Here is a 27,839-nt window from a genome sequence, read left to right as displayed (position 1 = left end):
CCATCTCAACTTTTTTATGTGCAGGTGGCCAACCTAGTAGAATACATACTCCGTACATCTCGACTGGTGCTCCCGCCGCCATGAAGGTCACCAACGCCGATGTGCCCGTCTACACGGTCGCAGGCTCCGACACCGCCCGTCCGCTCCCAGAATGGCTGATCCGCAAGAGAAAGCGCAGCTTGAAGCAGGATCCCGAATTTGCGAACCGCGTCGAGCTGCTGCAGGACTTTGGCTTCGAGGAGGCCAGCCAGTGCGTGCGTGTGAGCGAGGATGGCGACTGGGTCATGAGCACAGGTATCTATCTTTCTATTCATTCTCTCAAGTGTCGAGCAGTTCAAATAGATAGCTAACCAATCCACAAGGAACATACAAACCCCAAATCCACACGCACTACCTCCCCCACCTCTCGCTCTCCTTCGCCCGCCACACCAACTGCCTCAACCAAACCTTCGAGCTCCTCTCCTCCGACTACTCCAAATCCATCCACCTCCAAACCGACCGCTTCATTGAGTTCCACACCGCCGGCGGCCTGCACTACAGCACGCGCATCCCCCGCTTCGGTCGAGATCTCCTCTACGACAGACAGTCCGCTGAAGCTTTGATCCCCTCTGTCGGCGTCAACGCAGACGGCAACGGCGAAGTCTTCCGCCTCAACCTCGAAGTCGGCCGCTTCATGCGCGGCTACGAAGTCGACGTCGGAGGCGACGACCTGACGACCGTAGGCGGCGGCGCCCTCCAGGGCGGCATCAATGCAGGGAGCGTGAACACGGGCTCCATAGCAGAGGAATCGCACAATCTACTCGCCTTCGGCACCTCCTTGGGCACCGTCGAATTCTGGGACTCGCGGTCACGGAACCGCGTGGGGATTCTGTCGGCACCGCAAGATGCGTTTGAAGGGCATGCGGAAATCACGGCTCTCCAATTCCACCGTTCGGGCCTGGAACTCGCCACGGGCAACTCCAACGGCTTGATTCACCTCTACGATCTCCGGTCTCCTGTACCTCTCCACAGGAAGGACCAGGGCTACGGCCTCCCCATCAAGAAGCTCATTTATCTCACCCCGAGATCGGCCTCGCGCGCCGCCACCGCAGAGCCCAAAATCCTCTCCGCAGACAGCAAGATGATCAAGATCTGGGACCCGCGGACGGGCGATCACTGGACGGGCGTGGAGCCCGCCGTCGATCTCAACGACGTGGTCTGGGTGCCTGACAGCGGCATGCTGCTCACGGCCAACGAGGGGCGGAACCAACACGCGTTCTTCATCCCGCAGCTGGGCCCGGCGCCCCGGTGGTGCGCGTTCCTGGACAACATCGTCGAGGAGATGGCGGAGGACAAGGACGATCCGAATGCGTATGCCTTGAACCAGAACGTCGGTGCCGTTTACGATAACTTCAAGTTCTTGACGATGCCGCAGTTGAGGGCGCTGCATCTGGATCATTTGGTGGGGCAGACGGGCTTGCTGAGGCCGTACATGCATGGGTTCTTTGTGGCGCAGAAGTTATACGAGGAGGCGAGGTTGATTGCGAATCCCGAGGAGTGGGAGATGCAGAGAAAGAAGTCGATCCAGGAGAAGATTGAGAAGGAGCGAGAGTCGAGGATTCGTGGGGCGAAGAAGGCGAGCGTCAAGGTGAATAGGAAGTTGGCGGAGCGGTTGATGGAGAGGGAGGAGAAGAGGGAGAGGGCGAGGGCGAGAAGGGTGCTGGAGCAGGGCGGGGATGATGATGTTGTTGCCGAGAGGCAGAGGGAGAGGGAGGCGCAGGGCCAGGAGCAGGAGGAGAAGGCGGGAGAGAAGGAGAAGACGAATATCCTCAGCGATCCGCGGTTTGCGAGGATGTTTGAGGACGAGGACTTTGAGATTGACGAGCAGAGTCACGAGTTCCAGGCACTTAATCCGAGCACAAAGGTTGAAGGGCAAAGGACGAAATTGCCCAAGGGCCTCACGGCCGTGGAACAGGAGGAGCTGGAGAGTCGTCGGGGTTCCTCGAGTGAAGACGATTCGGACGAGGAGAGCGATGCCGGGCAGAGGAATCGTAGAGGGAAGGGCAGGAAAGGCGCAGACGACGATGAGGGCGATCAGAACCGCATTTCCACGTCGTCGTACAAGAAGACAACCAAGCAAAAGCAGAAACAGAAACCATCAGGCCCAACGATGGTCGTTTCGTCCTCCAACGCCAATGAGCGGCGCAGACAGGGTAACAAGGACTCGACGTTCGGAGCGCGAGTATCCAAGCTCTCGGGCGTGGAAAGGAGGGATAAAGCGAGTGCGGGGAATACGATGGTGGTGGGCGAAAGGGAAATCACGTTTGCGCCGCAGGGGAATCGGAGGCCGAAGAAGGGTCAAGCAGACAAGCAAGCGGATGGGGGAGACAGGGGGGATAAGGGCAGAGGGTGGAAGGAGAGGAGGAGTGCGAGCGGGAATGTTTTTAGGCGGATGTAGGGGCGAGAGGTTGAGATGTATGTAGCTTGTAGTTTGTCGAGGAGAGGAAATCCGGAATTTGATACCCTGCTTGCTTGAACTACGGGCCTTTGTAGCATGCGTTGGTGTGGTGTTGTGTCTGGTGCCGGCAGTACACAGTATTTTGGGAAAAGAACTTGGTCCGTTCTATTCAGGAGCAGTTATTTACCTATTACTATAGGTTGTGTTAGAATATCAATCCGACCATCTCGAAAAAATCCCCCGAGTGAAAACAGAACCCAGACAAACTTCTCAATCCGTAGCATACCGACTATTTAATACCGCCTTCTACCTACATATATATCAAGACCCAATACTGCTCCTTGCATGCCTCTATATCCGATGGACATAGAATCACACCCGCGTGCACGAGTGCGAAGTTGCCCGGTATCTCCATCTCGAACACCACCACCTCCAATACCAACCGAGACACAAAAGTCCCTGATAGGCACAACTATCGCGGCTTCAGAGATAGCCTGAGCGGCGGCTTCGAGAACCCCAGACTGCGATCGGAAAAATATGCAAAACATGTCCATCTATCTATCCATCTATCTATCCATCTCTCTATCCATCTCTCTATCCATCTATCTTTCTCTCTATCAGTGCATCCCACAGGCTATTCCCGTAGACGGACGATTGGGCAATACAGTAAGTAATACCATATGTCAGTCTCGAATCATCCTCACCCTCACCCTCATATTTACTCGCCAGCAACCGGCACCTGCGGAATGGCTGGCGTCAGCAAAGGTAGTAAACATCATCTTCATCGGACGTGGGAGCACCACTATCGTTTATGCTGATGTGAGCAACATTGTCATTCAACTTCTCACCCTGAATCGCAAATGAATAAAAATACGAATAAAATAGTCTATCCACTCGGACCCGAATAAAGGTCCTTCGCAAGAAAAGGGGTAGCCGTCGGTAATCCCCAGCCTCCACGCGGCCCCGTTCACAATGCAAAATCAATCAATCAATCAATCAATCAATCAATCAATCGGTCTATTCATGAAAAAGGTTCCGTATCTTCGATGTTGAGATCTTGCCCATGTGCTCCCGATTCTTACTCCTCTGCCCCCTTCCCCCTCCTCCCTCATGCCTCCCACCTCAATCGCACCCTCCATTGTCCACCTTCTTTAAAATGATCTGCAATTACTGCTGCGCCTGCTGCGACTGCAGATACTTGTACACGGCGAAGGCGAGGCCGGCGCCGATCAGGACGATGGCGTAGAGGCCGACGCCTGCGGAAGCGCCGTCGGAGGTGGTTGCGGTCTTGGGGGCTTGTGTGTAGGACTTGGGCTTGGGGTCGCCCTCCTAGGAGGTGTAAGTCGGTGATAGATATAGGAAGAAGGCGAAAGAAAGCGGGTGAGGCAAAAGCCAGAATGCCATGTGCGTGCAAGATACAAGATTGGTGTTGTGTTGTCGCAACTCAACCAACCGGCGGAACCATTCCGATTCCGCCGGACCGCAACAAAGAAGACGGGAGGGAAACGGAGAGTCCTCGGATAGAACAATGGGTAGAAGACTCAAAAAAATTAAACATACCTGGCGCTTCAGGTTGCCGACGTGCAGGCCCTCGAGAATCTCACGCGCCTCGTCGCTGTGCCCCACATCCTCGAACGCCTCGGTAGCGTCCTGGCCGGCAACGTCGAGGAGGACTTCTTCGCCGCCGCTGGAGGTTGGTTAGCGCCGTGAATGCGAGTTGCAATGCATCCACTTGGAAAGGAACAGGTGCGAAAGCGTATCGTTGTTGTTGTTGTTGTTGCAGTGAAAACAAAATGTGGATGTCCTGGGGATAATAGGGAGCGAAGAGACATACGGATGCTCATCTACAAAGCTCGAGCAATTGTACACCTTGTCGTGCACGACGACGAACAGATCCTTCTTGGTGTTGTGCGCCTCGACCTCCTTGTAGGTAAACTCCTTTGCAGCAGCCATTGTTTTGTGTCTATCGCGTGGTGGGTATCAACTCGGAAAGTTTCGTAACAGCGAGGGATCGCAGGCAAGGCAACGTTGGTGTGTCGGCGTGTTCGTTATGGTGTGGTGTTGGATCCAAGGATGAATCGGTCAGCGGCGTGCGAGGAAAAGTAGTCCGGTCCAGCGCTCAGACGTCAAGAAGCGAAAGTGAGGGTGAGGGTGAGGAAGGGGACGTGCGGTGCGGTGCGGTACCTGTCTGGAAGAAAGAGGTGAACATGTGGCGGCTGGTTGGCTGGCCTGGCCTTCGGCGAACCGAAGATAATGCGTGCGACATGATTGGATAACGGACCCTGGGAATAGGAGTGCGGAGGTTGTCCGGCGGATTGAGACGGAATTCAGCAGTTGCAGACGTCAAAGAAAGAAGAAATGTTTCTAGCGTCGTATGTTCTGCTGATAGCTTTGTTGACCCTCTTGTGCGTTTTGCCTTTTACCAACCGATGTTGTCTATGGCAGATAAATAGAGGATGTGACCATGTATCCGTTTATTCCTCTGAACAAGAAGGCTAATTCCCGATATCTTCAGCCATATCCATCTGAAATGAGATTGATGAGGTTACAGGAAGCATGCTTCTAAGACTCAGGTTTGACTGGCACTGCATGAGATGGAGAAGTTTGTGACCCCTCTTGCAGTCATCTCTTCCATCATTCTGCTTCCTTGGTCAGGAAAACAGCGCTGTAGCTACCATGCTGACGGAGACTGGCATACTAAGACTGTGATATTACAACCAGCAGTATATAGAATTACCAGTATCATACTCTCTCATGCCGATGCCTACGAACCCAACACCTTGACCTTCATCCACTCGCTCGTGCCCACTCCCAGGTTCAGCCCATTGCGCGCCCACCACTTCCTGACGCTCTTACCGGCATCGCCTCCCACGCCATCCTCCAGCGCCTCCTCAATGTCGCACGTCTTGTACTCGACCCTCAGCCCGCTGCGCTTCCACCACTCGAGCACATCGGTGCGGCCCATCTTGGTGGCCCCCGCGAGCACCTGGTTGTCGTAGAGCATCTTCTCGCCCCGCAGCTGCCGCCAGTAGTCGAGTATGTGCGTGTGCCCATGCGTCGAGGCCACTTTCGCAACGGCTTCTTCGTGCGAGAAGGGAATGCCCGACTCGACCCAGAAGTGGATGCTCGCCAGGGACCCCGCCTGCGTGGCGTAGATGATGGATTTCCCCACCTTGAGTGAGAGGTCATCGCCGCCCTCGCCTTCATGACCTCCCTCCGCAAGGCCAGGGGGAGGAAGGGTTGACGGCTGGTCACGGTAGCGGCTGTGTTGCTTCCACCACCGCAGCACGTCGATGCGCCCCTGGCTGCTGGCCTGCTCCAGCGCCGCCTCCGTGTATCTCAGTGGCAAGCCCGAGTGATACCACCAGTCTAGAACCTGCACCGATCCGGACCGAGACGCATTGTCCATGGCCTCCACCGAGTACTCCTTGGTGAGGAACATGGGGCTTGTTCTCCAGTACTCGAGTATCTCGGGCCTGCCGAAGACAGACGCCTTGTGCGGCAGGAAGGCGTGCCCAAACGTGTCCCAGAACAGCCCCTTGTGATGATTCTCCAGATGCTGCAACACCGGCACCATGCCGAACCGCATGATGAGCTCGATGCACAACAGAGAGATGCGTGTTGGTTTCTGTACATCAAACTGTTGCTTGATGTCCGCGTAGCGCCCGGTCAAGAGCGTCCACTCCAAGACTTGCATGGGCGTCTGGGGCCCTTCGGCGCTGGCTGCTTGCCGCCATTCTGGGGGCACAGGCAGATTGGTTGCGACATTGAGAGTCACTGCCAGCTCCCAGTCGCCCGTGTACTCCAGAATCATGGACCACAGCTCAGGAGGTAGATACGCGCCTTTGCTTCGAGTCGGTGTCAGAGTCGGCATATGGGCGGCGGGAAGGGCGAGGGTGCGGTTGCCGACGGCCATGAGGTCGATCTGCGTCTGTATTGAGTCGTGAAACGCCTTTTCGCCTTCCCACGGTTGATACTCGCGACCGGTGAAACTACTGGGAGTCCACAGGTAGGGCGGCAGAACACGAATCCAGTTCCATTTCCTCCGGATCTTGCTGATTTGCTTCCTCGACATGGGATTTTCCCACATCAAGGCGGACATGCAGGGGATGAGCAGAATCTTCTTGCTCACGTCCCAGCTCCGCAGGATGCGCAGGTGCATGTTGTGGGTGAAACCGTGCAGCATTCTCGCAATGTCTTCAGCGTCAATGGGCGCCAGTACCAGCAGGTCGGCCCAGGCACATTGGCCGGCCACCAGACCCTCATCCGTGCTATTCGTTTCTATTCCGATATTGGAGGCGTGATGTGATGTGTAGCAAGAGTATGCTTCTGGAAATCCGTACGGAGCGCCGTTTGGGTAAGCTTCGAGGGAGGCGCCGATGTTGACGAGAACTCGAAGGGCAACATTGTGGTGTTGCTTGAGTAGGTCGACGATGGAGCGGCCGACGTGTTGAGCGGAGGTGGAATCGGCGACAGCGACGAGGACGTTCAACGTGCGCCTGGGTTCCATGACTTGGGAATCGAGAGAGAGTAAAGGATTACGGGAAGTGCCAACGGCGTCGAAGAGAATGCGAGGTGATGTTCCTATGTACAAATGGGTCTGAATGTTAATCGTGCCGCGTGTGGTGGTTGAAGTGGAGCAGGAGAAGGAGTGCGGACGGACCCTGGCAACAATGAGTTCAACCCAACACAGGCCTTAGAAGAAGAGGTGGAGGTGGGTATACACAGTAACCACTCACAATTCTGTGGCACCAAGCATCAAAGGCCCGCCGGGGAGATAGATCAATGATGAAAGCCTCGCGCACGTGTTGCGGACTGCACGCGGCGAGCGGGTCCGCCCAGTTTCGACGATGCAACAAGCCGGTATGCCAGGCCCTTCAGGATCAGAGAAATCTTCGACAGTCGCGCGAGTTTGGGAATCTCCTTGGTGGCACGGTGAACAGCGTCTGCAACAGGCTGTCGACGGATGATGTTACGAAGCAGCGGCACAATTTTCATCTATGCATGTTGCATATGGGCAAGTACAGTGCAGCACCAGCCACACAGCATCGTGACGTCTGCCATCGCATTTGTGGATTTCCATTGCACCGCCACACCGTCCCATGTTCCCACCCCCACCCGACTCCAACCCTCAAACCACCCAATGCTACTCTCCCGCCTCGACTTTGGAGCTCACATGCACCACCGGTGCCACGCTGGATGCTATCGTGAATTCGAATATTGGGTCCGCATCCTGCCCCAGCAGTGGCACCCGCCACCTGTTCCCTCCCTCGCCCGCCCCTCCAGCTGCCTGCCCAGGAAGCTCTGCCGCAAGAAGATTAGTTCCGCCTGGGTTCTCCGGCGAACCCTTCACACTCTGTCCCCCGCCAGCTGCTTGTGGTACCTTTCTCTGCTACTTCGAACCTGATGGATCATTGAGACGAGACCACCTGACACAATTCTCCTCTATCCAGCACGCATGGCGCATGTTGACCAGCCCTCTCCCACCGACATGCCCGACCCGCTCGACGTGCCCTCCTCGCCGACCAGCCAAACGTCACACGAGCCGACCAAGTCGCAGACATGGAAAGAAGAAATCCATTCTGCTGCTCACCAACCTGGCATGTCGACCCCCAGCCCCGTCCTGTCTCCCTCCGCCACCTCCAACCGCATCTTTCCCATCCGCAGCGTCGTCTCCGTCGAACCCACCCCAGTTCCTAGCCGCTTTCCTAGCGATTACTCGCACGCCAGCGGTGCACGAATAACACCCGAGAGCCTTCACAACAGCCGCCGCCCGTCTCCCGCGAGCTCGGCCGCCACGTCGGGGGAACACCACTCGCCCCAAACTCACGACAGGCCGAGAGGACCCCAGAGAAGGCCCCAGCGGAGCCAACGACCTCCAGAAGACTCATTCCCACGCACTCCAGCCCAGCTGTTCAGCGACCTCATATCAAGTGAATCCAATGATACTGGCTCGGAAGCGGAGACGGGGACTCCAACAGGCCCAGGCCCAGGCCCAGGCCCAGGCAAGACCAGTGCGCCTTCCCCCCCGAACGCCGATTCCCTCTCCCCTGCCTCCTCTACCGGTGCCCCCTCCATCAAGAACGTGACAAGCAGCATTGACGAGTCTATGCTCATCACCCATCGCTTCAAGCATGTTATTACCGACGACGGCCATGCCATTATCACTGGGCGCGACGGTGAAACCCTGCAGCGCTGCGAGGATGAGCCCATCCATATCCCTGGTGCGGTCCAGAGTTTTGGTCTCCTTATTGCTCTGAAGGAGGACGCCGACGGCAATCTTCTTGTGAGAATCGTCAGCGAAAATTCAATGCAAATCATTGGCCGGTCTCCTCCAGAACTCTTTGCCCTGGAGAGTTTCACCGACATTCTCTCCGAGGATCAGACAGAAAACCTTCTTGATCACATCGACTTCATAAAGGACCCGGATGCGGATGTAGGAGCGAATGGGCCCGAGGTGTTCCCACTGTCCATCAAGGTTCCCGGGGAAAGGGCACGCAAGTGCTTCTGCGCCATACACATGAACGATGCCAACCCCGGACTCATCATATGCGAATTAGAACTCCAGGATGATAAAGTCAACCCATTGGCTCCTGCAGAGGACGTCCTTGACCACCCGGCCGACACGCTGAATAGCCAGCCTACTCAGCAAGAGTACATCCGGAGCACAGAGAGCATCAGCAAGCCCCTAAGGATCCTACGGGGTGCAAGGAAGCGCCGAGGCGAGGCAGCTGCCATGGAAGTCTTCAATATCATGTCCCAGCTTCAAGAGCAGCTCGCTGCCGCACCCAATCTCGACACCTTGTTGAAGGTCCTGGCGGGTGTTGCTAAAGAAATGACCGGCTTCCACCGTATATTGATCTACCAGTTTGATAAAAGCTTCAACGGGCGCGTGGTCACGGAGCTGCTGGATCCGAGGGCGACCAAGGATCTGTTCCACGGTCTCAGGTTTCCCGCGACGGATATCCCCAAGCAAGCGCGTGAGCTCTACAAGGTGAACAAAGTGCGCGTTCTTTACGACCGTGACCAGGAGACTGCGCGTTTGGTCTGCCGCACTCCGGACGACATCGAAGTGCCCCTAGACATGACTCATTGCTATCTACGAGCCATGTCCCCCATCCATATCCAATACTTGAGGAACATGGCCGTTCGAGCGTCCATGTCTATATCCATCAATGCTTTCGATGAACTCTGGGGTCTTATATCATGTGGCTCATACGGACCTAAAGGAATGCGCGTCTCATTTCCGATACGAAAAATGTGTCGCCTGATCGGCCATGCCGCGTCGAGAAATATCGAACGACTATCTTATGCGTCGAGGTTGCAAGCTAGGACTCTTATCAACACTGCGCCTACCCAGACCAATCCATCCGGATACATAATGGCTTCGTCAGATGATCTCCTAAGACTCTTTAATGCTGATTTCGGTTTGCTTTCAATACACGATGAGACGAAGATCCTCGGCAGGTTAGAGCAGGCGTCACAGGAAGCACTTGCTCTCTTGGAATATCTGCGAATGAGAAAAATCACTTCCGTCTTGATGTCCCAAGATATCACGCAAGATTTTCCCGATCTTCGGTATCCTCCTGGTTTCGAGCACATCGCAGGCATGCTGGTTGTGCCTCTCTCCACCGGTGGCCGTGACTTCATCGTCTTCTTCCGAAGAGGCCAGCTGGAGGAGGTCGAATGGGCCGGAAATCCCTACGAGAAATTCGTAAGAGAGGGCACCGAAGGTTATCTGGAGCCGCGGACCAGCTTCAAGACTTGGCGTGAGACTGTCATCGGCAAATGCAGAGAGTGGACAGAAGAGGAGGTTGAAGCAGCGGCTGTGCTCTGCCTCATCTACGGTAAATTCATCGACGTATGGAGGCAGAAGGAGTCGGCTCTGAAGAGCAGCCAGCTCACTCGACTGCTTCTGGCCAACTCTGCTCACGAAGTGCGCACTCCTCTGAACGCCATTATCAATTACCTGGAGATCGCCCTGGAAGGCACTCTCGATCAGGAGATTCGCGACAACCTGTCCAAGTCACACTCAGCCTCCAAATCGCTAATCCATGTCATCAATGACCTGCTCGATCTCACGAATACAGAGGAGGGAGGCTCTTTGATCATAGGCGAGCCCTTCGACCTCAAGGCAACACTTAGGGAGGCCACGGACATGTTTTCTGGTGATGCCAAACGAAAGCATCTGAATTACGAAGTAGTGGAGCATCCAGGGCTACCGCATAAGTGCATGGGAGATCAGAGGCGAGTTCGGCAGGCGATCTCGAACATCACTGCCAATGCTATCCAGCACACCACTGAAGGCGGCATCAAGATCGAAATGTATGTGGCCTCCTGGCCCGAGCCTGGCCGCGTGAACGTAGAAGTCGCCGTGACGGACACTGGCTCCGGCATGAGCTCCCAGAAGCTCGATCAATTATTCAACGAGTTGGAGCAGGCGCAGACTGAGCAGTCTCTTATGTTTGCGGATTCCCCATCAGACCCGAAATCGAACACGGAGAAGTCTGATTCTTCTCAGAGTGCCCTCGGCCTTGGTTTAGCCGTCGTTGCGCGCATCATCGGCAATATGAACGGTCAGCTTCGATTAAAGTCGGAAGAGGGGAAGGGATCAAGATTCGTGCTTCAGTTTCCTTTTGATCTGCCTGATGAGGAGGGTCGGGATGCACCGTCGGGTCTATCATCAGACGACAACCCTCTCCCTGTCCCTGACACGCCGCAGGGCGAACGCACACTAATGGCCAAGGGCCCGTCACGCCGGTCGTCTACTAGCGATCGGTTGTGCAAGTGGGACAGTGCGTCATCGCAGAAGAGCGAAGCCGACCGTCTCATTGAGGCAATCCAGAAAGCGCATTGGCTGGAAGAGCACAATGCGTCCGCGGTGAGCTCCCGTTCCATGAGACCGCCATTGACGAAGCGCAGGAGCACGGATTATGGGGCTAAGAGCATTGCAACTTCACCTGTACGAATACGTTCAAAAAGTCTGGAGACCCACGACCGGCCGCCTGTGGAGCCAAACCATCATGAGAGCGTGGAGATTGCTGGAGAGCAGAACCTGGCGTCGTCCGCTACTCCAATCAAAGAGGTTAAAGGTCCGGAAGGACCGATGCCTAAAATGCAGCCACGACACACTGGCTTTATCAGCGAGCTGACTCACTCCGAACATGAAGCCTCAGTCAGGTCGGAAACGAACACCTCTGACAAGATGCGCGTCCTCGTTGCAGAAGACGATCCCGTCAATAGCAGAATCGTCAAGAAACGGCTCGAAAAGCTCAGTCATACTGTCACGCTCACGGTCAACGGGGAGGAATGTGCCGACGCTTTTTGCTACCATCCTGAGGACTTTGATGTGGTCCTGATGGATATGCAGGTGGGTAAAGGCCTTATGCGTTATTTTGGAGTTCTCTAACACATGGCAGATGCCAATTGTCGACGGTCTCACTTCGACCAAGCTAATACGATCCTTCGAGAAGACCCACCCAGGCAAGCTGTCGGCTCGTGCTGCTCTATGCGGTCGCGTTCCAATCATAGCCGTATCTGCCTCTCTCGAGGAGAAGCATCGCCAATCCTACATTGACACCGGCTTCGATGCCTGGATCCTTAAGCCCATATCCTTCAACCGCTTGAGCGAGCTGATGACCGCGATTGTGGACAAGGACGTGCGAAGCAAGTGTCTCTACCAGCCTGGGGAATGGGAAAGAGGCGGCTGGTTCCATTGTGAGCAGAAGAGCGCGGGAGAAGCTGTCACCGCCCCAAGTGGCCACGATCCAAAGGAAGGAGTATACATCTCGACGCTTTCCCACCGAAAGGACGTTCAACGGTCCTAATGCTTCCAACGCACTCTTGGTTTCAATCATGACAGCATGGGGCGAAATCCGCTTGTCATCTGCGCCCACTGCTGGACATCTTGTCACAGGAATCCCCGTTGTGTGGTACTCCTGCATTCAAAACTGCTGCGGTGCCTACACCGTCCCCGAGGGTATTATGCCAACGCATTGAGACACACTTGAATCCGGCTACCATCACATCCTATAGTTATTGGTCTTCTACTCCATCATCTCTTCCGCCGCATCTCATATTAAGGAGCCTCCACTGCGTCGCGAGACTAAAACCAACCTATCTTGACTTGTCTGACACGGGTCGAGCTGATCGAATCCTTGTCCGGCCATTACATCTTTTGTGCGTGGGCAAAGTCCGTTTCTCGTTTCTTCTCTTTCCTGCCCTCGTCTTCGCGCCTGTGGCATACATACATGAAATTTGCACGTAGGGCATGGGTATCTCATTTTGGACGGTTCTAGGTCAAGGCTCTGTGGTTTTTGGGCATAAAAATGATGGCTCTGAGCTATCGATGGCATTTGTATACCCCTCATGGTTTTCTGGGTTGTTTCTTCGTGCTGTCCGGTCATGGTGGGGAGTAGGGGGTTGGCGCTCTGGAAATGAGGACTTGAGGGTATATAGTGGGCTTGACGTACTGTATTGTATTTATGAAGATGATATGCATTATTGGTGGGATATGAAATGGGCATGTGTGAAACCATATGTGGGGTGGTGAAATGAGGGGTATGGCAAGTCTGCTGCATTTTTGTGCTGCTGGGTGGATTTGTGCATAGGGATTCGGATAGAGGAAATCTAGTCTGGCTTACTCTCTACCTGTCGCTGTTCCTGCTTCGAGAACATGGGGAGGTTGGAATAGTAGTCTGACTAGCATTCCCATCTAGGCTTTTTTCTCTTTAAACGTCGAGGCAATACGTCTCTGTAACTGTATGTTGCGGCCTCTCATGATAATCTCCCCGAACTGTACTATTGACGAATTCACGTGGGTAGATGACAGGCAGAAAGAGTAGAGCAGATGCAGAGGGATTGGAAGCAGCGGTAATAATAGTCGCTAGTAAGTTAGAATTACGCGAAATCTGGAATATATGTATTTCCGTAGATGAAGGGGTAAGGATTGATGTAGACTAAGTGCGCTATATATATATATACTACACCGAAACCACGATCCGCCACGCATTCCTTGTTAATAGGATAATTCCAAACGCGTTCACCCCGGGAAGGTGGGAATAATCAATTAAAATGTGGTGAAAGTGTCTATTGATTGTTGTCTGTTTTACTTATTCGCTGCCTTCTTATCAATTCTACCGTTCGTTCTACACTCCCACACGATCGCATAACCCCCTCAAACAGGCGGGGACGGGCGTGAGAGGGTGTAAGAGCGTGATGATTGATTTATTACTATTCTCATTCTTACTAGGTTTTGCACGGGTGAGATACAGGCGGGATGCACAGCGGATGAGAAAGGATGCTTATGAAATCGAAAAAGGGGGTATACAACTGCATGGAAGAAAGAAACCTCTCCCCTCCCTCCGTTTTCCCCAGGAAGAAAACAATCCGCTAACTGGAAATGCAACTCTCAAGAAGATGTCAACGAAGTATGCGCGGTCTCAAACCGTTCTACACCGGGTCTTATCGCCTTCTCTCCATCGCCATCATCGTTCTCGCCGACATTGTCATTGGCTTCTTCTTGCACAGCTTGACCAGCTTCGAGACTCCGCAACAAGTCGCCCGTGCCGGCCGTGACAAAGCGCTCTACACCAGGCCTTCCAGCATCACCGCTATCCCTGTCCATTCTCCGCTTCTCCTCCCCAACTACATCCTCGCCCGCAGTTTCCTCACCCTCACTCTCGTTTCCCCTGACATCAAAACTCTCCAACGTCGCGGTACTCGCATTGACCTCCGTCCCGCTCGCCTTATCCACCTTTAGACGAAACGGATACGCCACACCTCCCCTCGTAGGCCTCGTACTCAACGTATCCGTCTCCGGGATCAACGTCTGCGGCGACTGCGGGCGGGCGACATCATCGATAGTGATGCCAGGTGTAGGCGGTGCTGGACGTAGGGAACTAAGCTCACTCCTCGGCGAAGGGAGGGGACTAGCTTTTCGTTCGGGAGCGATCGTTGTCGCTTCGGCGAGACCTGGGACGGGCGGCGCAAGTCGGTTGAGAGCATCCGTGGGTGAAACGGCGGAGGAAGGGGGAATTTGGCCTTCGTCCGTGACGGTCGTGTGGTGGGACCGGGAGCGGGATCGAGACGTGACAGTGGATGGCGAGAGTGTAGTTTTCCTGTTGCCGCGGGAGCGCGATCTGCGGAGCGGTTGGGACTTTTGTGCAGCTTGGCCGGTGTTGTCTGTGGGTTGGGAAAGCTCGGGGTTGGACGGGATGTCCGCCTTTTCTTCCCTGATAATCTGTGACAAGTCAGCTCCATACCTGTAATATACTTCGCGGAATTGCATACCGTCGCTTCGTCATGCTTACTTCCCCACAGACTCCAGAGCGCCATCCCCCAGCTCTTCTTCGGTGCTTTCTCCACCATCTTGCCCTTAACGCGCCGACCGGCCAGGGCTGTAGGCGGCGGTTTCTCCCCCTCAAACGTCTCGTAACCCTTCTCCATCTCCTTGAGCCTCTTCCTCTGCACCTTGATCTTCTGTTTGGCGAACCTCTCGTTCCAATTCGTTTGCGCAGCCATCCATTTGTTTACGGGACCTGGCTTAGGAACGCCGACCTCAATGCGCGGGACGTTAAGAGCCGGCAGTTCGCTGGGCGGAGCAAGGTCGTAGATGCGGCCGTGACGGTCGATGCGTTGACGGATCATGTGGTTCTGGAATGGAGGAAGGGGGTCGCCGGCTCTGCCGACCTTGATCTCGTTCGTTTCCTTGTTGGCTATGCTCTCGAAGCCGACATGTTGAGCGCTCTGAGGCATGGCGAGTTTCATATCTGCGGACGATGGTTCCGGCTTTGTCTTCGAGTCAGAGGATGAATCTGAAGAGCTTGTGCTGATGAAAGAGATGGCATCGTCGTCCAAGATGTCAATCGATGCCTTCTGCGCTCGCGCCAGCGCCCATGCTCCAAACTGAGCAATCGCTCTGTACATGTGTTTCGCGGGTCTCGTGAAGCTGAGCGTGGGCGTTACATGTGCCAGATCATCCCAGACCTGGAGGTGGACATTCGTGGGGCGATATCTAGCAGCCTGAGCTTCGATATCCTCGGCGGATTGGTGATTTGACGGAGGTGGTAGGTAGGCAAGCGGGTGAGCCGCCTTGTGAGCAAGATAGATCTGCTCATCGCAAAGCAGCTCCCCGCCTCCTACCTGGATCAGCAATGGTGGCAGGCCCCCGAGTGTCGGTTGCAGGACGGGCGACACCAAAGGATGCGTCAGCATATGATTTGGTGTATAGAGCTGAATTTGGTCCTTGATCTGTATGCGTTTGTCGTGGAGTTGCACTGACAGTACCGGGTTGTCTTTCGGTCCTATGCTGTACTTGCCATCAGGGGATACGAAGAAGCTGTCATCCTCTTCTTCTGTGCTCAGAACACCGTCGGTACCGGATGCTTCAGATATGGAGAAGCCGTGAACGCGCTCGGTCTTGTCCTGGCTCAAGTCTTTCTCAGATTTGGAATGCGATGTTCGTGGGCTTAACTTCTTGTCCTGATGCGACCGTGAATGGCGCTCGAACTGGGCAAGATCATCAGCGTTGGGCGGTGCTATGATGATCAGCTTATGGAAGAGCTCTCAATGGAAATACATACGCCAGCTAATACTTGGTTTATGTACGAAGCCATGCGCAGGAATATAATCCAGTTTTCCATCACCGCCCAGCGAGGGAAAGGAGTGAGTAAGATCTACCCAAGGACTGAGCAGGATTGCTCCTGCGGGAAGGGGAAGCCCCTGGTCTCGCAATATGACCAGCATGCTTAGAACCAGACCGCCTCCGGCCGAGTCTCCTGCAAGCAGAATCGTGGATGGATCGTGTTTCTGATCAAGGAGATATAAGTACGTGGCAAGGCCTGGAAGTATCGTTAGCACCTGCATATAATGGCTTTTGACAAGGTCTCACAATCTTGCAGTCCGCAGGGAAACGGGAATTGAGGAGCAAGTCGATAATTGGGCGCAATAACCCTTGCCTTCAACTTTCTCGCATGACGCTGCAACTGGTATCTATGCGTATCCACGCTGCCGAAGAAATAAGCACCGCCATGGACATAAAGCATGATGCGCCGACTTTGCCGGTCTCCCGCCCTAGTGCGCTCCTCGTAGTCCTTTCGCATCTCGATCCACTCCGCCTTTAGCGGACTGTTATTCATGCGCCATTGCCACCAGGTCCTTCCGCCAACATGATATAAGCCTTCTGGGCCCAGCTGTGCTATTATATGCTCCGCTGACTTATCCATTGCTCTCTGTGGTACTTCCACCTCTTCCACATGTACCCAGTACGGCACGGGCACCCATTGAGCGGTGAAAGCTTGTAGCTCTTCCACTGTATGGAACGAGGCGTAATGCAGAAACCGGCGTATGAGTTCAAGGCCTTCGTGATACGATATATGCGCCGTAGGTTTCTGTCGGAGCTGTCCGCGATTGAAGTAGTGTTTGAACGCCGTCTCGATAACAGTGGGCGTAACGGCCGCCGACACTGTGATAGTATTGACAGGCATGGTGTTGAAAATGGGTCCTAGTGAGGAGGATTTCGATCAAAACCTAGGGACATGTCGCCGGGTCCATCGACAGCGAGAAGCTGTCGACCGGTTGTGCTAATTAATCGTTCGGAGTTGATGTGGAGGTAAACTCAGGGGAGAAGCTTGGACCACATGACTACGTCATATGCATCCCGTACTCTTCTCAAGATTCCGCCTTGTCCAGATGATTCGTTAGGCAATAAACTGGTGGACATGTTCAGAAATAGTGAATTATACAAATTACCTTGAGGTTTCCCCTTATCACTAGGGTGGGCATTCATCTTCCAACCTTGGAAAGCGCCTCGTGGAAGGAGTGCGCAAGTGGGACATATCGATCTGGATGTTAACAGACTTCAGCACCGCGTTTTCCCACACAACTGCATCAAATGCATGGTATAACTGCCGTGTCCCTGGATCCAGAACTTGTGGGGTTTGGGATTCCAGTCTCCTTGCGCGGACGCCACAGTTAGCCAAGCCACAATTCGTTGCCGAAGTTTACCCGCTCCGACCGCGATTTCGAAAACCGCAAGATTCAACGACATCCGTTCGGACAGGCACCTAACCCCCCGACCAGACCCACAATGGCGAAGAAAGGTACGCCCATTCAATGCGCCTACGCTGCCCTTTTCTCTATTCGGCAGTCAGGATTTCTCTAATCTTCCTCTCCGCCTTTCCCATTCGATCGAACCTTCGCTGACAGATAGTGAACAGCGAAGTCCCGTACCATCATGGTACGCCTCATATCAATGGCCATGACGGGCTACTACCGGACTGTGATGAGACCTCGTGCGCACCGGCCGCTGAGCATGCTGAAATACGATCCTATTGGTACGATGAACCCTTATCCCGTTCCAAGGGAATTCCAGTTGGATGGGCAGATAGACCATTCTGGGAAGAGCTTTTGGAGTGAAAACTTGAAGCGTATAAGAGCGGCCGATTGACGGATCTATAGTGCGGAAACAAGTCCTCTTCCTCGAACAGAAACGCGGCAAGAAATAAGCGGTATTGCGATACCGATCGAAGCGCCCGAACGACGATTGCGAATGGGATTGTGACCGAATCGTGCGCTCTATTGCGGAAACTCGGTGGAAGGAACGGAATATATCTTTTAAGAGCATTGGATTGGGGAAACGATAGCGTGTACAAACCCTGTATGATAGATATTGCTGCGGCATGGATTGGCGTTGTGCAATGGTTTGAACTTAGCGACCTTTAACGGTAAACATCCACATATCGTTCCTATCTGTTGTAACGGATTTGAGTGGCATTTCTGATATCGTCCTTCTGTCACGCTTTCGGTCTCTGACTCCCTACGTCTCATGAAGGCCCCCTACACTTCAATACCCAATACAGTTCCTTTCTTCGTCTGCACGTTGGTTTTCTGCTCCACTTAGTCTTCTCTCCGCATCTTCACGTACCATTCCTTCAATTCTATGACGTTTGCTATCCCTGGCCATGCCTAAATCCCCGGAATAGGCCATAGGCTCTCCTTAAACACACTTTAACCTCCTTTCCTGCTCCGGCATATCCCATCATCTCAGACCAATAGCAGAATATGCACACTCCCAGCATCTGTCTCATACACCTCCCTCCCTCTTATCTTGACGTCTCCGCATGTCTCCGCAGCGGCTTGGCACTGATAGCTCTCTTTCCATCACTGTTCCATTTTCGATTATCCCTTTAGTCAAGCAGGAAAATTCACCGCCTTTGGGCATGAGCGTTCATCATTTGAGCAGGCGTTCTTCGAAAACAGTCATGGAGGTGGCTACTTCCTGGTTTACACAATGTGCATTTCACATGAAGAGACCTGGAGTTTTGGGTATCTACAATGGACGCTTTCAATTCCGAGTAGGCACCACATTCTGAAGTCGCGGGATCTGAGGCCACCCGAAGCGACCAGTGTTTACCTCTAATCATGTATCACACGACAGCGAAAGCTACCATCTCAAAGTTCCACTAGGTGACCATGGCGGGATTTCTATCCAAGTTTCGAACATTCACCCCGGCCGCACACCGCGATTTCCACCTGCTCACTCCCATTAACTACGGCACATTCACATATCCAATCATTCTTTGGTTCGGCAGGAGGCCGTGGACTAGTAACCTCAAGTGCGGAGATTAGGAACGCTCAGATTTCCGTTTGAAAATGGCTTCTTATCATGTTTCTGGTACGTGATTACGTTTCATTGATCGAGTATCTGTCACATAACGGTTGTTTTGACATTATCTCAGAAGCTGCCATATATCTACAGTTCTACGTCTGCAAATGAAACAGTCCATCTCCATTTCGTTTATCGACTGAAGAGCGAGTTAACTCGGCAATGCGCCACGTCAAAATGAAGAATCCCCCCACACCAATGTGGTGGCATCTCTCACTCACAGGCCCTGTTTCCAAAATCCTTCCATTTCCTTCGCAATGGTAAAATGCCTTGCATGGGAGACTGCCCCCTCAAGACTGCCGTCGAATCGTTGGGGTGCGGCTGGAAACGTGACAATAATCGGGTTTGGTTCGGCTCCATTTTCAATGGCGGACTTGGCCACGCCTTCTTGTCCGAAAGATACAACGCGAATAGCTTCACCTCCTCTGCATGCTTCTCCGCAGGATCTAAGGCACTCGACGACTCCCTGGGCCCTGGGTCTCTCCTTGTAAGATTCAAGGAGTTCCTCATTCTACCAATCGAAGGGATATTCGCACAGCTGGGGCCCAGTTGATGAAGAGGTGGCGCTGATCTGCCTGGTACATGTATTAGAGTTATTGGTCAAGGTATGCAGCTATGATCTTCTTTCTGCGCTCAACTTCGTATAGGATTGATGGTACTGTGATTGTTTCATCTTGATGCCCCCTCCTTGTCGGCGCGCTGGGCCAGGAGGACCCTCAAAAACCGGACCAACGTGGTCCCATGAGACTCCTACGCTCGCTCAATGAAAGCCAGCTCCTCATGCGGACTCTGATTTAGGCGGCTCGTGACCGCTGCAAGTCATTCTTTCTCTTCTGTTCTTCCGTCCAAATGCGCCCTTTGGGGTGAGGATAGGAAAGCCCTTCGATCTCTCTCCGGATTCAGTAACTTGGCTCCTCGAATTACTAGGAGCAAATGTAACGAGACATCGACATGTACACACTCACGCGTTCCGATCCAACAAGTAGCCATCTTGCACCTAGGCCGCGGCGATCGTGGCGGCGGCTACGATCGCGAGAGCAGTTCCGCTGACAGCCGCGCCCGCCATGTCTTTGCTTACTGCTCTGGCTCTGCTCACCGGGACCTCGGGAGTAGGTTCGTAGCCCTCATCATGGACAGGTAGCAGATAAGACTCTGAGGGCCGTGGGAAAGCTGAGACTATTTAGCTTCTGATCAATGGAGTCAAGGACTGAGGAGGGAGGGACTTATCGCTCGTTATGGCAGTTATCGGTGACAAACTTGTATATCGCTAATGAGGCCTCGGTAACAACAAGGGGACTGAAATACTACCGTGCCCTAATGCTTTAAATTGCTGACCTTCGTCTGTTCACACCTGAATTGTACGGACTAGCAGGAGACCATGGGTATTCATATCGAATTCGCCGACCAGAGCGAGCGGAAATGCAAAAACACCATCGTTTGTTAGCGCCAATTTCGGCAGAGAAGGGAATGATATTGTTGAACAACGCAGCTGCGCGAGCGGCTTTGATTTGCAAAATTCCCGTTTTTTACTGCGCCAATGTACCTAACCAGAGAAAAGTATGAAAACAGCCCTTCAAGGGGCAAATGTAGGGCGTATCTGTTCACTCCAGCAGCTACAATTCCGCTGCGAAGTTTCTGTAGACCCGTCACTCTGGGCTCGTGCAACCAACGCGCTAGCAATGAGAGCTAGTACGTATTCCTCTCAAACGCGATCTGGCTAATCAAGTTGATACCCACATGGACGTGGTTTTCAACAAGTTCAACCAAGCTTCGCGAAGGGAGACTGTGCACAAGCCGTTATTGTGGAGTGGACTCTTTAACCTTGGAAGCAATGTAACTGCTCACTAGTTAGCGTAAAAGCCTTCAAACTTTGTGCGGATGCGACTTACCTCTAGGAGAGCTACCTCGCAACAAGGTCCGCCCTCTCTTGTCCTTTCCCATGTTGATGAGAGAAAGAGGAAACGTCTTTCTGAAAAGAAGAATGTTGGCGAAGTGCCTTACCCAGCACATTGATCTTGAGCTGTCGGGCAACATCACGCCTTGAGTTATTCTAGGCTTGCAATGCCACATCCTAGCAATGAGAGCTAGTATGTTTACCATGCAAGCCATAACCACGACGACGACAAGTCTCCATTGTTTCCAACAACCTCCATCAAACAGAACTTATTATGTAGCGCTATGACGGTGGGATGTGCCACCCGTTCGAGAGTGCCAGCGGTGCGGAAGTTCGGGTCTGCTCAAGGTCTTCGACGGAAAACTGCGGCGAGAGCGAGGCGAAGGGAGGTAAATTTCATAGCTAAACATAACGTATCAATGATTCCAAGTAAATCACACAAGTTCACTCACCAAGTATCCAGCGTCATAGTCTGCACTGTCCAATCCCCATGAGCATGTATTTGACTTCTGCCGTCAGCATCGCGATGATCCCCGCAAGCTGACTTACCGAAGCCCATATCAATATTGTCTAAATCGCATGGTCAGCTGTGGAGACTGAGCAAGAGCAGTAGACACGAATAGACATGGCGAAACGAGCCTTTGTCAACCGGGGGCAATGGAGTCCGCGGCGCGCTTTTCAACAGAACCCAAGCAAACTTTGTCTGATGCGTGTGGTCAGCAGTTGATCGTTAGGCAAGGCCAAGGGATGCAAACAGATGTAGAAACTGTGTATATGTATGAGACATTGACAACGGCTGGTCAGGTATCCCAATCACCTTACCAAAGCCTTAGTCGATTTGTCCGGGTCGCAGGCAGATTTTGCTGTTGGAAACTGAGAAACACCTATGGACGCGTATAGACCAACGATGCAAAGGAGCTGAAGCGGTCGTGAAGCCGGAGAATACATATGAGTATATGGTGTCAGTATTGATTATGAAAAGCTGGACAAGGACGTACCGGGCCAAGCTGAAAAAGCCATCGCTTGTGCTGGGAGGGTATTCATGTTAGGACCCAGCTTAAGAGAAAACTTTCCCAGCCGGTTCTTCGTCCATTCAATCTAGGCCCGCCAATCAGCCATAGGCTTGCCTGCCTACTGCGTGCGTTTGGGATGCCGGAAAGGTTGCGGGTTGAGGATACATATGAGTGTTTTGTGTTAGCATTGATCACTTGGAGTTGGAAGGGAAGGGAACTTATAAAGAACATCTGCTTGGAGGTCAAACTGGAGCAGCCCCCGGAGCCCTCTTAGAAGATTTGAATGTTAGGACCAGGGCCACCAGCTTAAGAATAATTTTTAAGCTGGTGCTTCTTTGTCCTTTCAATCTAGGCCCGCCAAACAGCCGTAGGCTCATCTGCCCACAGCGTGCGTTTGAGGTGCCGGAGGTGATTTGGTGGGGAGGGGAATGTACTTACCTGGAATATCTGCTTGGAGGTTAGATTGCGCGGCTTGGAGGTTAGTTACCCTGTTAGTTACCCTAAGGTATACAGCAGAAGCCCTCTTAGAAGCTTTGAACCCTCAATGTCAGGACGGGGGCCACCAGCATAAGAAATGATTTTCTAAGCTGGTGCTTCTATGTCCTCTCACTTTAGGCCCGCCAAACTGCCGTAGGTCGCCTGCCCACAGCGTACGTTCGGGGTGCCGGAAGGGAAAAGGGGTGGGGAGTGGACTTACCTGGAACATTTGTCTGGACTGCACTGCTTGTAGATTAGAGTAAACGGCTTGGATGTTAGATTGCAAATGCCCTCGTAGAAGCTTTGAATGTCAGGACTCGGACCCATCAGCGTAAGAAATGATTTTCTAAGCTGGTGCTTCTCAGTCCTCTCAATCTAGGCCCGCCAAACTGCTGTAGGTCGCCTGTCCACAGCGTGCGTTTGGGATGCCGGAAGAGATATTGCGCGAGAGATCTAAGCCGCCAGCATCAGAAATGAATGTTCTGGGCTGGAAGGGCTTCGATGCTCTCGATATAGGCGCCGCCAAACTGCCTTAAGCAACAAGGACAGTCGCAGAAGACGGATTGGTACGGTGTTGTCTAGGGGGATAGTCTGGGTGACGATGATTCCCTAGAGGTTAGTAGTTGGGGAGTGTGGGTTCCGGGCCACGGAAGAAGTTTGTGGAGAGATGACCGAACCGCCAGCATCAGAAATAGATGTTCTGGGCTGGACGGCTCTGGGTGTCTGAATATAGGCGCCGCCGAACAGCCGTAAGCAACAATGATACTCACAGCGTGCGTTCAGTGCGCCGGGAAGAAAGCTGTGGAGAATGCAGTGTGAAGCAGTTAGCACGGGAAGCCCCTAAAACAATGAGTGAGCAACTGACCTTTCTTACATGTAACCAAGCATGCGACAACTGCGGGGCACTGTCGTTAACATTAGCACTGCCATTGGGAAAGTGATGACCCAATGCAAAAAGCGGATGAACACTGAAAGGAAAGTAAGGTGTTGCTCTCAACCAAACACAGCATAGCATGGGTCTTCGCTACGTGAGTTGCCGTTGGAGAGCTCTATTCAATCTTGGCTCGAGGGTAAGACTCGAAGGTCTAAAGCGCAGCAGCCACGGTAGACTGGCACTTTATCCCCAATGAGATCTTGGAGACTCTGAGCCGTGTTTGTGAGGAGAAGGGAAGTGGGTGTGATAAACGTCGACACCGTTGAGCAAGTAAGGAAACGGGATACTTAGCTAAGGCTTTGGGTGGAGGTCTGTTGCGAAGAGGCCAGTGAACAACGACCCGAGAATACTAAGTTTCATTAGCACGGGCTCATGCTGCTTCGGTTTATGCGATGGAGGTACTCACAAACTCGGCATGAAAACATATAGGAGCGGGGAGGACATGCTCTGGGGGTTCGGCGTTGGGGTGTTGTCCTTGTGCCCATCGTATTCATTCCCTCCAGGAAAGACATAGAAGTGCAGCGTCGATCTCCCCCGAGCTGTAGTGGACTCTGATGGATTTCCGCTGGCGTGAAAACCTTTCCTAAGAACAAAGTCAGTACACAGGCAACACAGAGATGCCATCCGCCTGTGGTGCGTGGGTAGTGGAGAAGGAGCTGATTCCGACTGCGACGCATCTGTGACAGTACCCGAAGCCAATGTTGATAGTGGTGGAAGCTGAAGACTTCGTCTTCCAGATTGTGGAGCGGGACTAGCTGACGCGAGGTAGAGGCGGGAATGAGGGAGGAGTCGGTGATGGAGAGCGCGTCGAGGACGCGACGCAGAAGGGGCCACTGACCTAGAGGAAGAGTTGTATAGACTCACTGAGTGCTTGCTCCTCATTGTGAGCACAACGGTGGCCTGAAAATTCCTCTCAAGCGCGTTGAGAGCATCAGCTTCAGTCGCGATGCCGCACCAGGCGTGCGAAGGCGGTGGTGATGGAGGCGCAGACCTGAATGAGGCGAAAAAAGAAAGACGACGACGCCGTCAGAAGATGTGGGATGGAGATGAGGAGAGAAAAGAGGTGTTGTTGAGAAGAGTGGGTGGCGTGAGAGTGAGTGTAGGAGGGAGGGAGGAGGCAGTGTGGGAGGAGTGTTTTGACTTGGTGGCCGGGGGCCCGCGCCCCCTCGCAGCAGGCCTTGGGGAGCTACACGGCCGCACCACCACAACAACATCATTTAGAAGGCCTCGGTAGATGCGAGTAGCATAATCTAGGTATAAAGAAACACCTAGTGCGGAAAAATTAAGGGCTGCTTGTTGTGGTTGCAGCGTGCGCGGCCTGAAGGCATCACCAAGGCGAGGGGAGCAACATACTGCTGTACGCACAACGCCACCCCACCGTAATTTTGGAAAGCCGCAGCAGTGTGCGGAGAGCACTCAGTTTTACCTGGGCTGGACGTGGGGCGCTGAAACATTCGGAAGTCGTGGCAACAAGGCCACGCCCAGGCGACCTCCTTCACCGACAGTGGACTACAACACCACAAGCAGTAGGATAAAGCTGCTAACCATGAGCACGCCAGCTTAGAGACGTCCATAATGACGGCGACGTGGCTCTTCCTGCAGCGCTGGAGCCTCCTCCACGCCAGCTTTTGAGGACCAGATCCTCGCGGCGACCCAGATCAAAACAAAAGCACTCCTTCCTCAAACCTCCAGCAAGCCAGAGACTCAATGAAAAAGAAAACGCCCGAAGGCGGGCTAAAAAATTGTGCCACTTGGCACTCCCTCTGGGTAGTTATCCAGGAAGGAGGCCCTCCATCTCTCAGTGTATAGCTCAGAATACTCTTCACCGCAAGTCACTGAGTGCCCAAATGTGTGGCGCGACGTGAGCCTAAAGGCTCAAAAACCACGGGCGAAAGCAAAGAGTGAAGAAGAGAATAGAAAGTCTGCAACTTCTGCTCGGTACCCCCGTGTCCCCACAAGTGTTGCAGTTGCTTGAAGTACTGCGTCTGATCTGGGAGCCAAGAAGATGCTGGCTGCAGTGAAGAAAAGCTGCCGCCAGCGCACAATGGCCGAGAGTCCCGGCACTAGGGATGTTGAAGAGGAAAGGGAGAGCAGAGAGGGGAGCAAGATTTTTATACTCCAAGCAGGGCGTACGGGCAGCCGCTGAATCACACCTTACGTGATGGTGCCTCTGCGGACTGCGATTGGCTGTAGAGTGGCCTGACAGGGGGGTAGGGTGCCCGTGGGGGATGGGTATGGTAGCAGGAGGGCGGGGGACGGTGGGAGGGCGAGCGGAGGAGATGGGGGACCAGCAAGGCAAGGCTGGGACGAGGTGCCTCAGCAGCTCGAGCAGAACTGAATGAGATACAGTAGATGTAGATGAGAAGAAGAAACTCCTCCCGCAGCGTCACCATAGCCTGCTCTACTGCTGCAGTATGGCAGCTTCATTTCCATGGTGGACGCCGCGATGGCGAGGAACATCAAGGCGTGGCAAAAACCAATGCCACAGGCCTTCATCTTGCTCAGTGTTACCGCCGGCTCGTTATCCGGATGCTCCTTGAGAGACTGATTGCTTCAATAAGCTTTGGGAACGGGAAAGCGGAGGCACTACGTAGTGATCTTGACCGTCCTAAACTCAGTGTCACAGGCGGGCGTGCGGGCACACCATCTTCGACGATGACGGAAGAACCCCTCTCCGACCAGCGGAACGCCAGGCCAGAGCAGTCCTTCCATATGGCGACACTCGTTGTCCTCAGAACCGTAGCGCCTTAACGCTGAGAGCTGTGCCGGCCGCTATCTTCCCACTTCGAAAACGGCCGCGCGTGAAAACTCTAACAAACTCCGCCCACATGATCTCGACGAATACGAAACACCGAGCCCACAACCGTTGCATGGTCTTCCAGCAGACCCTGAGGTAAGGTGGTGCACTGAGCCAGTAACGTCGATATCACGGCAACCGATTAGGAGGAAACGCCGGAATGGACGAGCATCCGGTTTCTCCAGCTTCGACTCTCTTCCCTCACGGCACGCGTTCACGGGTTACGACATCTCCATACGAATAACGGCCAGGCTGGACACAAGCGGATGGGAATCATAGATTGCGGGAGCGCTCTTCCAAGAATGGCACAAACTCAGCAGAGCGCGAAGGGCCGGTAGCAATACCCGCTTCGATGGTGCGGAAGTCCAGGGTGGCTTTCCCATCTCCCTTCGCACTGTAGGCGGGCATAAGGCATGACTCCTCCACAAACACAGCACTGATGGGACAATGAGAAGAGCTCACAAACACGGCCGTGGCGGCGCTTTTGGTTTTGCTGCTCCTCAACGGCGGGCTTCAGTTTGACTTCGTCCTGGCGGGGCATCCATATCATTCTCGTCGCGGCGGCCTGACTCTTCCCACCAACACCAACAACAACCATTTTCGGAATGCTCCCAAATCCTCTCCGCCGATTACAGGGCATAGGGCATGAGGTAAGATCAGGATTTCTAACTTTTCCAGGAACTGCTGACAGCGCAAGGAGGGCGTGCAGGATGTTTGCTTCGAAACCCCCGGACGCGGAGGGCAGCCACCAACTCGGCCTCCAGATGCTGAAGCCGACAGATATTCTCCTCACGCGAGAGACAATTAGGCATCTCATAGAACTGAGGAACAGCTGAGTAGAGGTGCTGAAAACAGGTTTCGCCGCCTATCCCCTCGTCGAGCCCTCCCGAGCGGACTCCTTCTGAAGCACCCCCTGGCGCAGCAACAACAGCAAGCACACCAAATTCATACGGGGATCGCTCTCTGAGAATACTAACATCCCTTCCGCTGCAAATATTGAGTTGCGCAAGGGCGTCTGATGCTTCTTCCCTTCCACTTCCTCATCATCCTCCCCTTCCTTGGCGCGCAAGGTCGGAGATGCACCGTGCGAACCACGCTTTGAAGGCGACACAACACACCCAAACTAGCTTGAGACAGCGGAGAGTTTGACGGGAGATAGCAAAGGAGGGAAACGACCGCAGAGTTGCGTATCGCATTTCCAAGTCCCAGAAACGCGTGGGTACAGCAAACAGTTCTGCCTTCTTCGCTTCGCTGGAGAGGAGGATGGGCAATCCTTTGGGCTAACAGAGCCACAGATCCATCTGGGACAATTTAGAACAATACGGGAGCATGTTCTCAAGGCTGCGGTGGACAGGAAGCTTCCTGTTGCTTTGCTCGATCCTGGTTCCCTGAGACTGGGGAGGCCACACTCCTTTGGGGTTATGACATCTCAAAGCGAGCGCGTTGAACGGCGGCGCAGATCTGCGGGGCCCCAGGTAACTCAGCAAGTTTGCCCCATGGGCCCATCGTCCAGGGAACTAATTCCATCGTGCCTCACAATTCAATCCATGGACGGGTTCCGGCAATGCTCCTCTCAAGGGAGATCCGAGACGCACTATCCGGACTCAGGACTCCAAGAAGC

General features: G+C 53.7%; 8 protein-coding genes across 8 annotated transcripts; 4 read left to right on the top strand and 4 right to left on the bottom strand.

Moving 5' to 3' along the window:
• Nucleotides 1-6: 6 nt before the first annotated feature.
• EI97DRAFT_392876 (uncharacterized protein) lies at nucleotides 7-2,508 on the top strand. The gene is made up of 2 exons (XM_033796268.1): nucleotides 7-294; nucleotides 363-2,508. Exons 1-2 carry the CDS (start codon nucleotides 81-83, stop codon nucleotides 2,435-2,437), a joined length of 2,289 nt encoding a protein of 762 aa, XP_033657282.1. The 5' UTR covers nucleotides 7-80; the 3' UTR covers nucleotides 2,438-2,508.
• Nucleotides 2,509-3,258: 750 nt separating this feature from the next.
• On the bottom strand, nucleotides 3,259-4,761 carry EI97DRAFT_430761 (cytochrome b5). Its single transcript, XM_033797769.1, has 3 exons — nucleotides 4,272-4,761; nucleotides 3,998-4,124; nucleotides 3,259-3,766 (listed from the first exon to the last, which is right to left on the bottom strand). The coding sequence occupies exons 1-3, from the start codon at nucleotides 4,388-4,390 to the stop codon at nucleotides 3,605-3,607; spliced, it is 408 nt and encodes a 135-aa protein (XP_033657281.1). The 5' UTR covers nucleotides 4,391-4,761; the 3' UTR covers nucleotides 3,259-3,604.
• A 45-nt stretch (nucleotides 4,762-4,806) lies between these two features.
• EI97DRAFT_430760 (flavo protein) lies at nucleotides 4,807-7,450 on the bottom strand. The gene is made up of 2 exons (XM_033797768.1): nucleotides 7,177-7,450; nucleotides 4,807-7,101 (listed from the first exon to the last, which is right to left on the bottom strand). The coding sequence occupies exons 1-2, from the start codon at nucleotides 7,194-7,196 to the stop codon at nucleotides 5,202-5,204; spliced, it is 1,920 nt and encodes a 639-aa protein (XP_033657280.1). The 5' UTR covers nucleotides 7,197-7,450; the 3' UTR covers nucleotides 4,807-5,201.
• A 589-nt stretch (nucleotides 7,451-8,039) lies between these two features.
• On the top strand, nucleotides 8,040-12,264 carry EI97DRAFT_370543 (uncharacterized protein; the record flags this gene model as incomplete). Its single annotated transcript, XM_033795237.1, has 2 exons — nucleotides 8,040-11,807; nucleotides 11,857-12,264. The coding sequence occupies 2 exons, from the start codon at nucleotides 8,040-8,042 to the stop codon at nucleotides 12,262-12,264; spliced, it is 4,176 nt and encodes a 1,391-aa protein (XP_033657279.1).
• A 1,583-nt stretch (nucleotides 12,265-13,847) lies between these two features.
• EI97DRAFT_370578 (alpha/beta-hydrolase) lies at nucleotides 13,848-16,923 on the bottom strand (the record flags this gene model as incomplete). Its single annotated transcript, XM_033795239.1, is given in 4 exon segments — nucleotides 13,848-14,700; nucleotides 14,712-15,975; nucleotides 16,021-16,278; nucleotides 16,329-16,923. The coding sequence occupies 4 exon segments, from the start codon at nucleotides 16,921-16,923 to the stop codon at nucleotides 13,848-13,850; spliced, it is 2,970 nt and encodes a 989-aa protein (XP_033657278.1).
• Nucleotides 16,924-17,525: 602 nt separating this feature from the next.
• On the top strand, nucleotides 17,526-17,943 carry EI97DRAFT_455940 (50S ribosomal protein L33; the record flags this gene model as incomplete). Its single annotated transcript, XM_033800685.1, has 3 exons — nucleotides 17,526-17,538; nucleotides 17,656-17,772; nucleotides 17,897-17,943. The coding sequence occupies 3 exons, from the start codon at nucleotides 17,526-17,528 to the stop codon at nucleotides 17,941-17,943; spliced, it is 177 nt and encodes a 58-aa protein (XP_033657277.1).
• On the bottom strand, nucleotides 17,597-18,540 carry EI97DRAFT_185752 (uncharacterized protein). The gene has a single exon (XM_033793554.1). The coding sequence runs from the start codon at nucleotides 18,263-18,265 to the stop codon at nucleotides 18,053-18,055; it is 213 nt and encodes a 70-aa protein (XP_033657276.1). The 5' UTR covers nucleotides 18,266-18,540; the 3' UTR covers nucleotides 17,597-18,052.
• A 5,827-nt stretch (nucleotides 18,541-24,367) lies between these two features.
• EI97DRAFT_440033 (uncharacterized protein) lies at nucleotides 24,368-24,985 on the top strand (the record flags this gene model as incomplete). The annotated part of the gene is made up of 2 exons (XM_033799598.1): nucleotides 24,368-24,651; nucleotides 24,730-24,985. The coding sequence occupies 2 exons, from the start codon at nucleotides 24,368-24,370 to the stop codon at nucleotides 24,983-24,985; spliced, it is 540 nt and encodes a 179-aa protein (XP_033657275.1).
• Between the last annotated feature and the right edge of the window lie 2,854 nt (nucleotides 24,986-27,839).

Source organism: Westerdykella ornata (assembly GCF_010094085.1).
Source record: "Westerdykella ornata strain CBS 379.55 unplaced genomic scaffold EI97scaffold_3, whole genome shotgun sequence".
NCBI classification, from domain to species: domain Eukaryota; kingdom Fungi; phylum Ascomycota; class Dothideomycetes; order Pleosporales; family Sporormiaceae; genus Westerdykella; species Westerdykella ornata.
This window is presented reverse-complemented; position numbering and strand designations above follow the sequence as displayed.

Excerpts from the sequence above, each read along its gene's own strand:
- EI97DRAFT_392876 (XM_033796268.1), top strand. The coding sequence starts at position 81 with ATGAAGGTCACCAACGCCGATGTGCCCGTCTACACGGTCGCAGGCTCC. Across the intron at positions 295-362 it reads CGACTGGGTCATGAGCACAG|GAACATACAAACCCCAAATC; the intron begins GTATCTATCTTT and ends CCAATCCACAAG.
- EI97DRAFT_430761 (XM_033797769.1), bottom strand. The coding sequence starts at position 4,390 with ATGGCTGCTGCAAAGGAGTTTACCTACAAGGAGGTCGAGGCGCACAAC. Across the intron at positions 4,125-4,271 it reads AGCTTTGTAGATGAGCATCC|CGGCGGCGAAGAAGTCCTCC; the intron begins GTATGTCTCTTC and ends ACCAACCTCCAG. Across the intron at positions 3,767-3,997 it reads TCGGCAACCTGAAGCGCCAG|GAGGGCGACCCCAAGCCCAA; the intron begins GTATGTTTAATT and ends TACACCTCCTAG.
- EI97DRAFT_430760 (XM_033797768.1), bottom strand. The coding sequence starts at position 7,196 with ATGCTTGGTGCCACAGAATT. Across the intron at positions 7,102-7,176 it reads ATGCTTGGTGCCACAGAATT|GGTCCGTCCGCACTCCTTCT; the intron begins GTGAGTGGTTAC and ends CATTGTTGCCAG.
- EI97DRAFT_185752 (XM_033793554.1), bottom strand. The coding sequence starts at position 18,265 with ATGAGACGTAGGGAGTCAGAGACCGAAAGCGTGACAGAAGGACGATAT.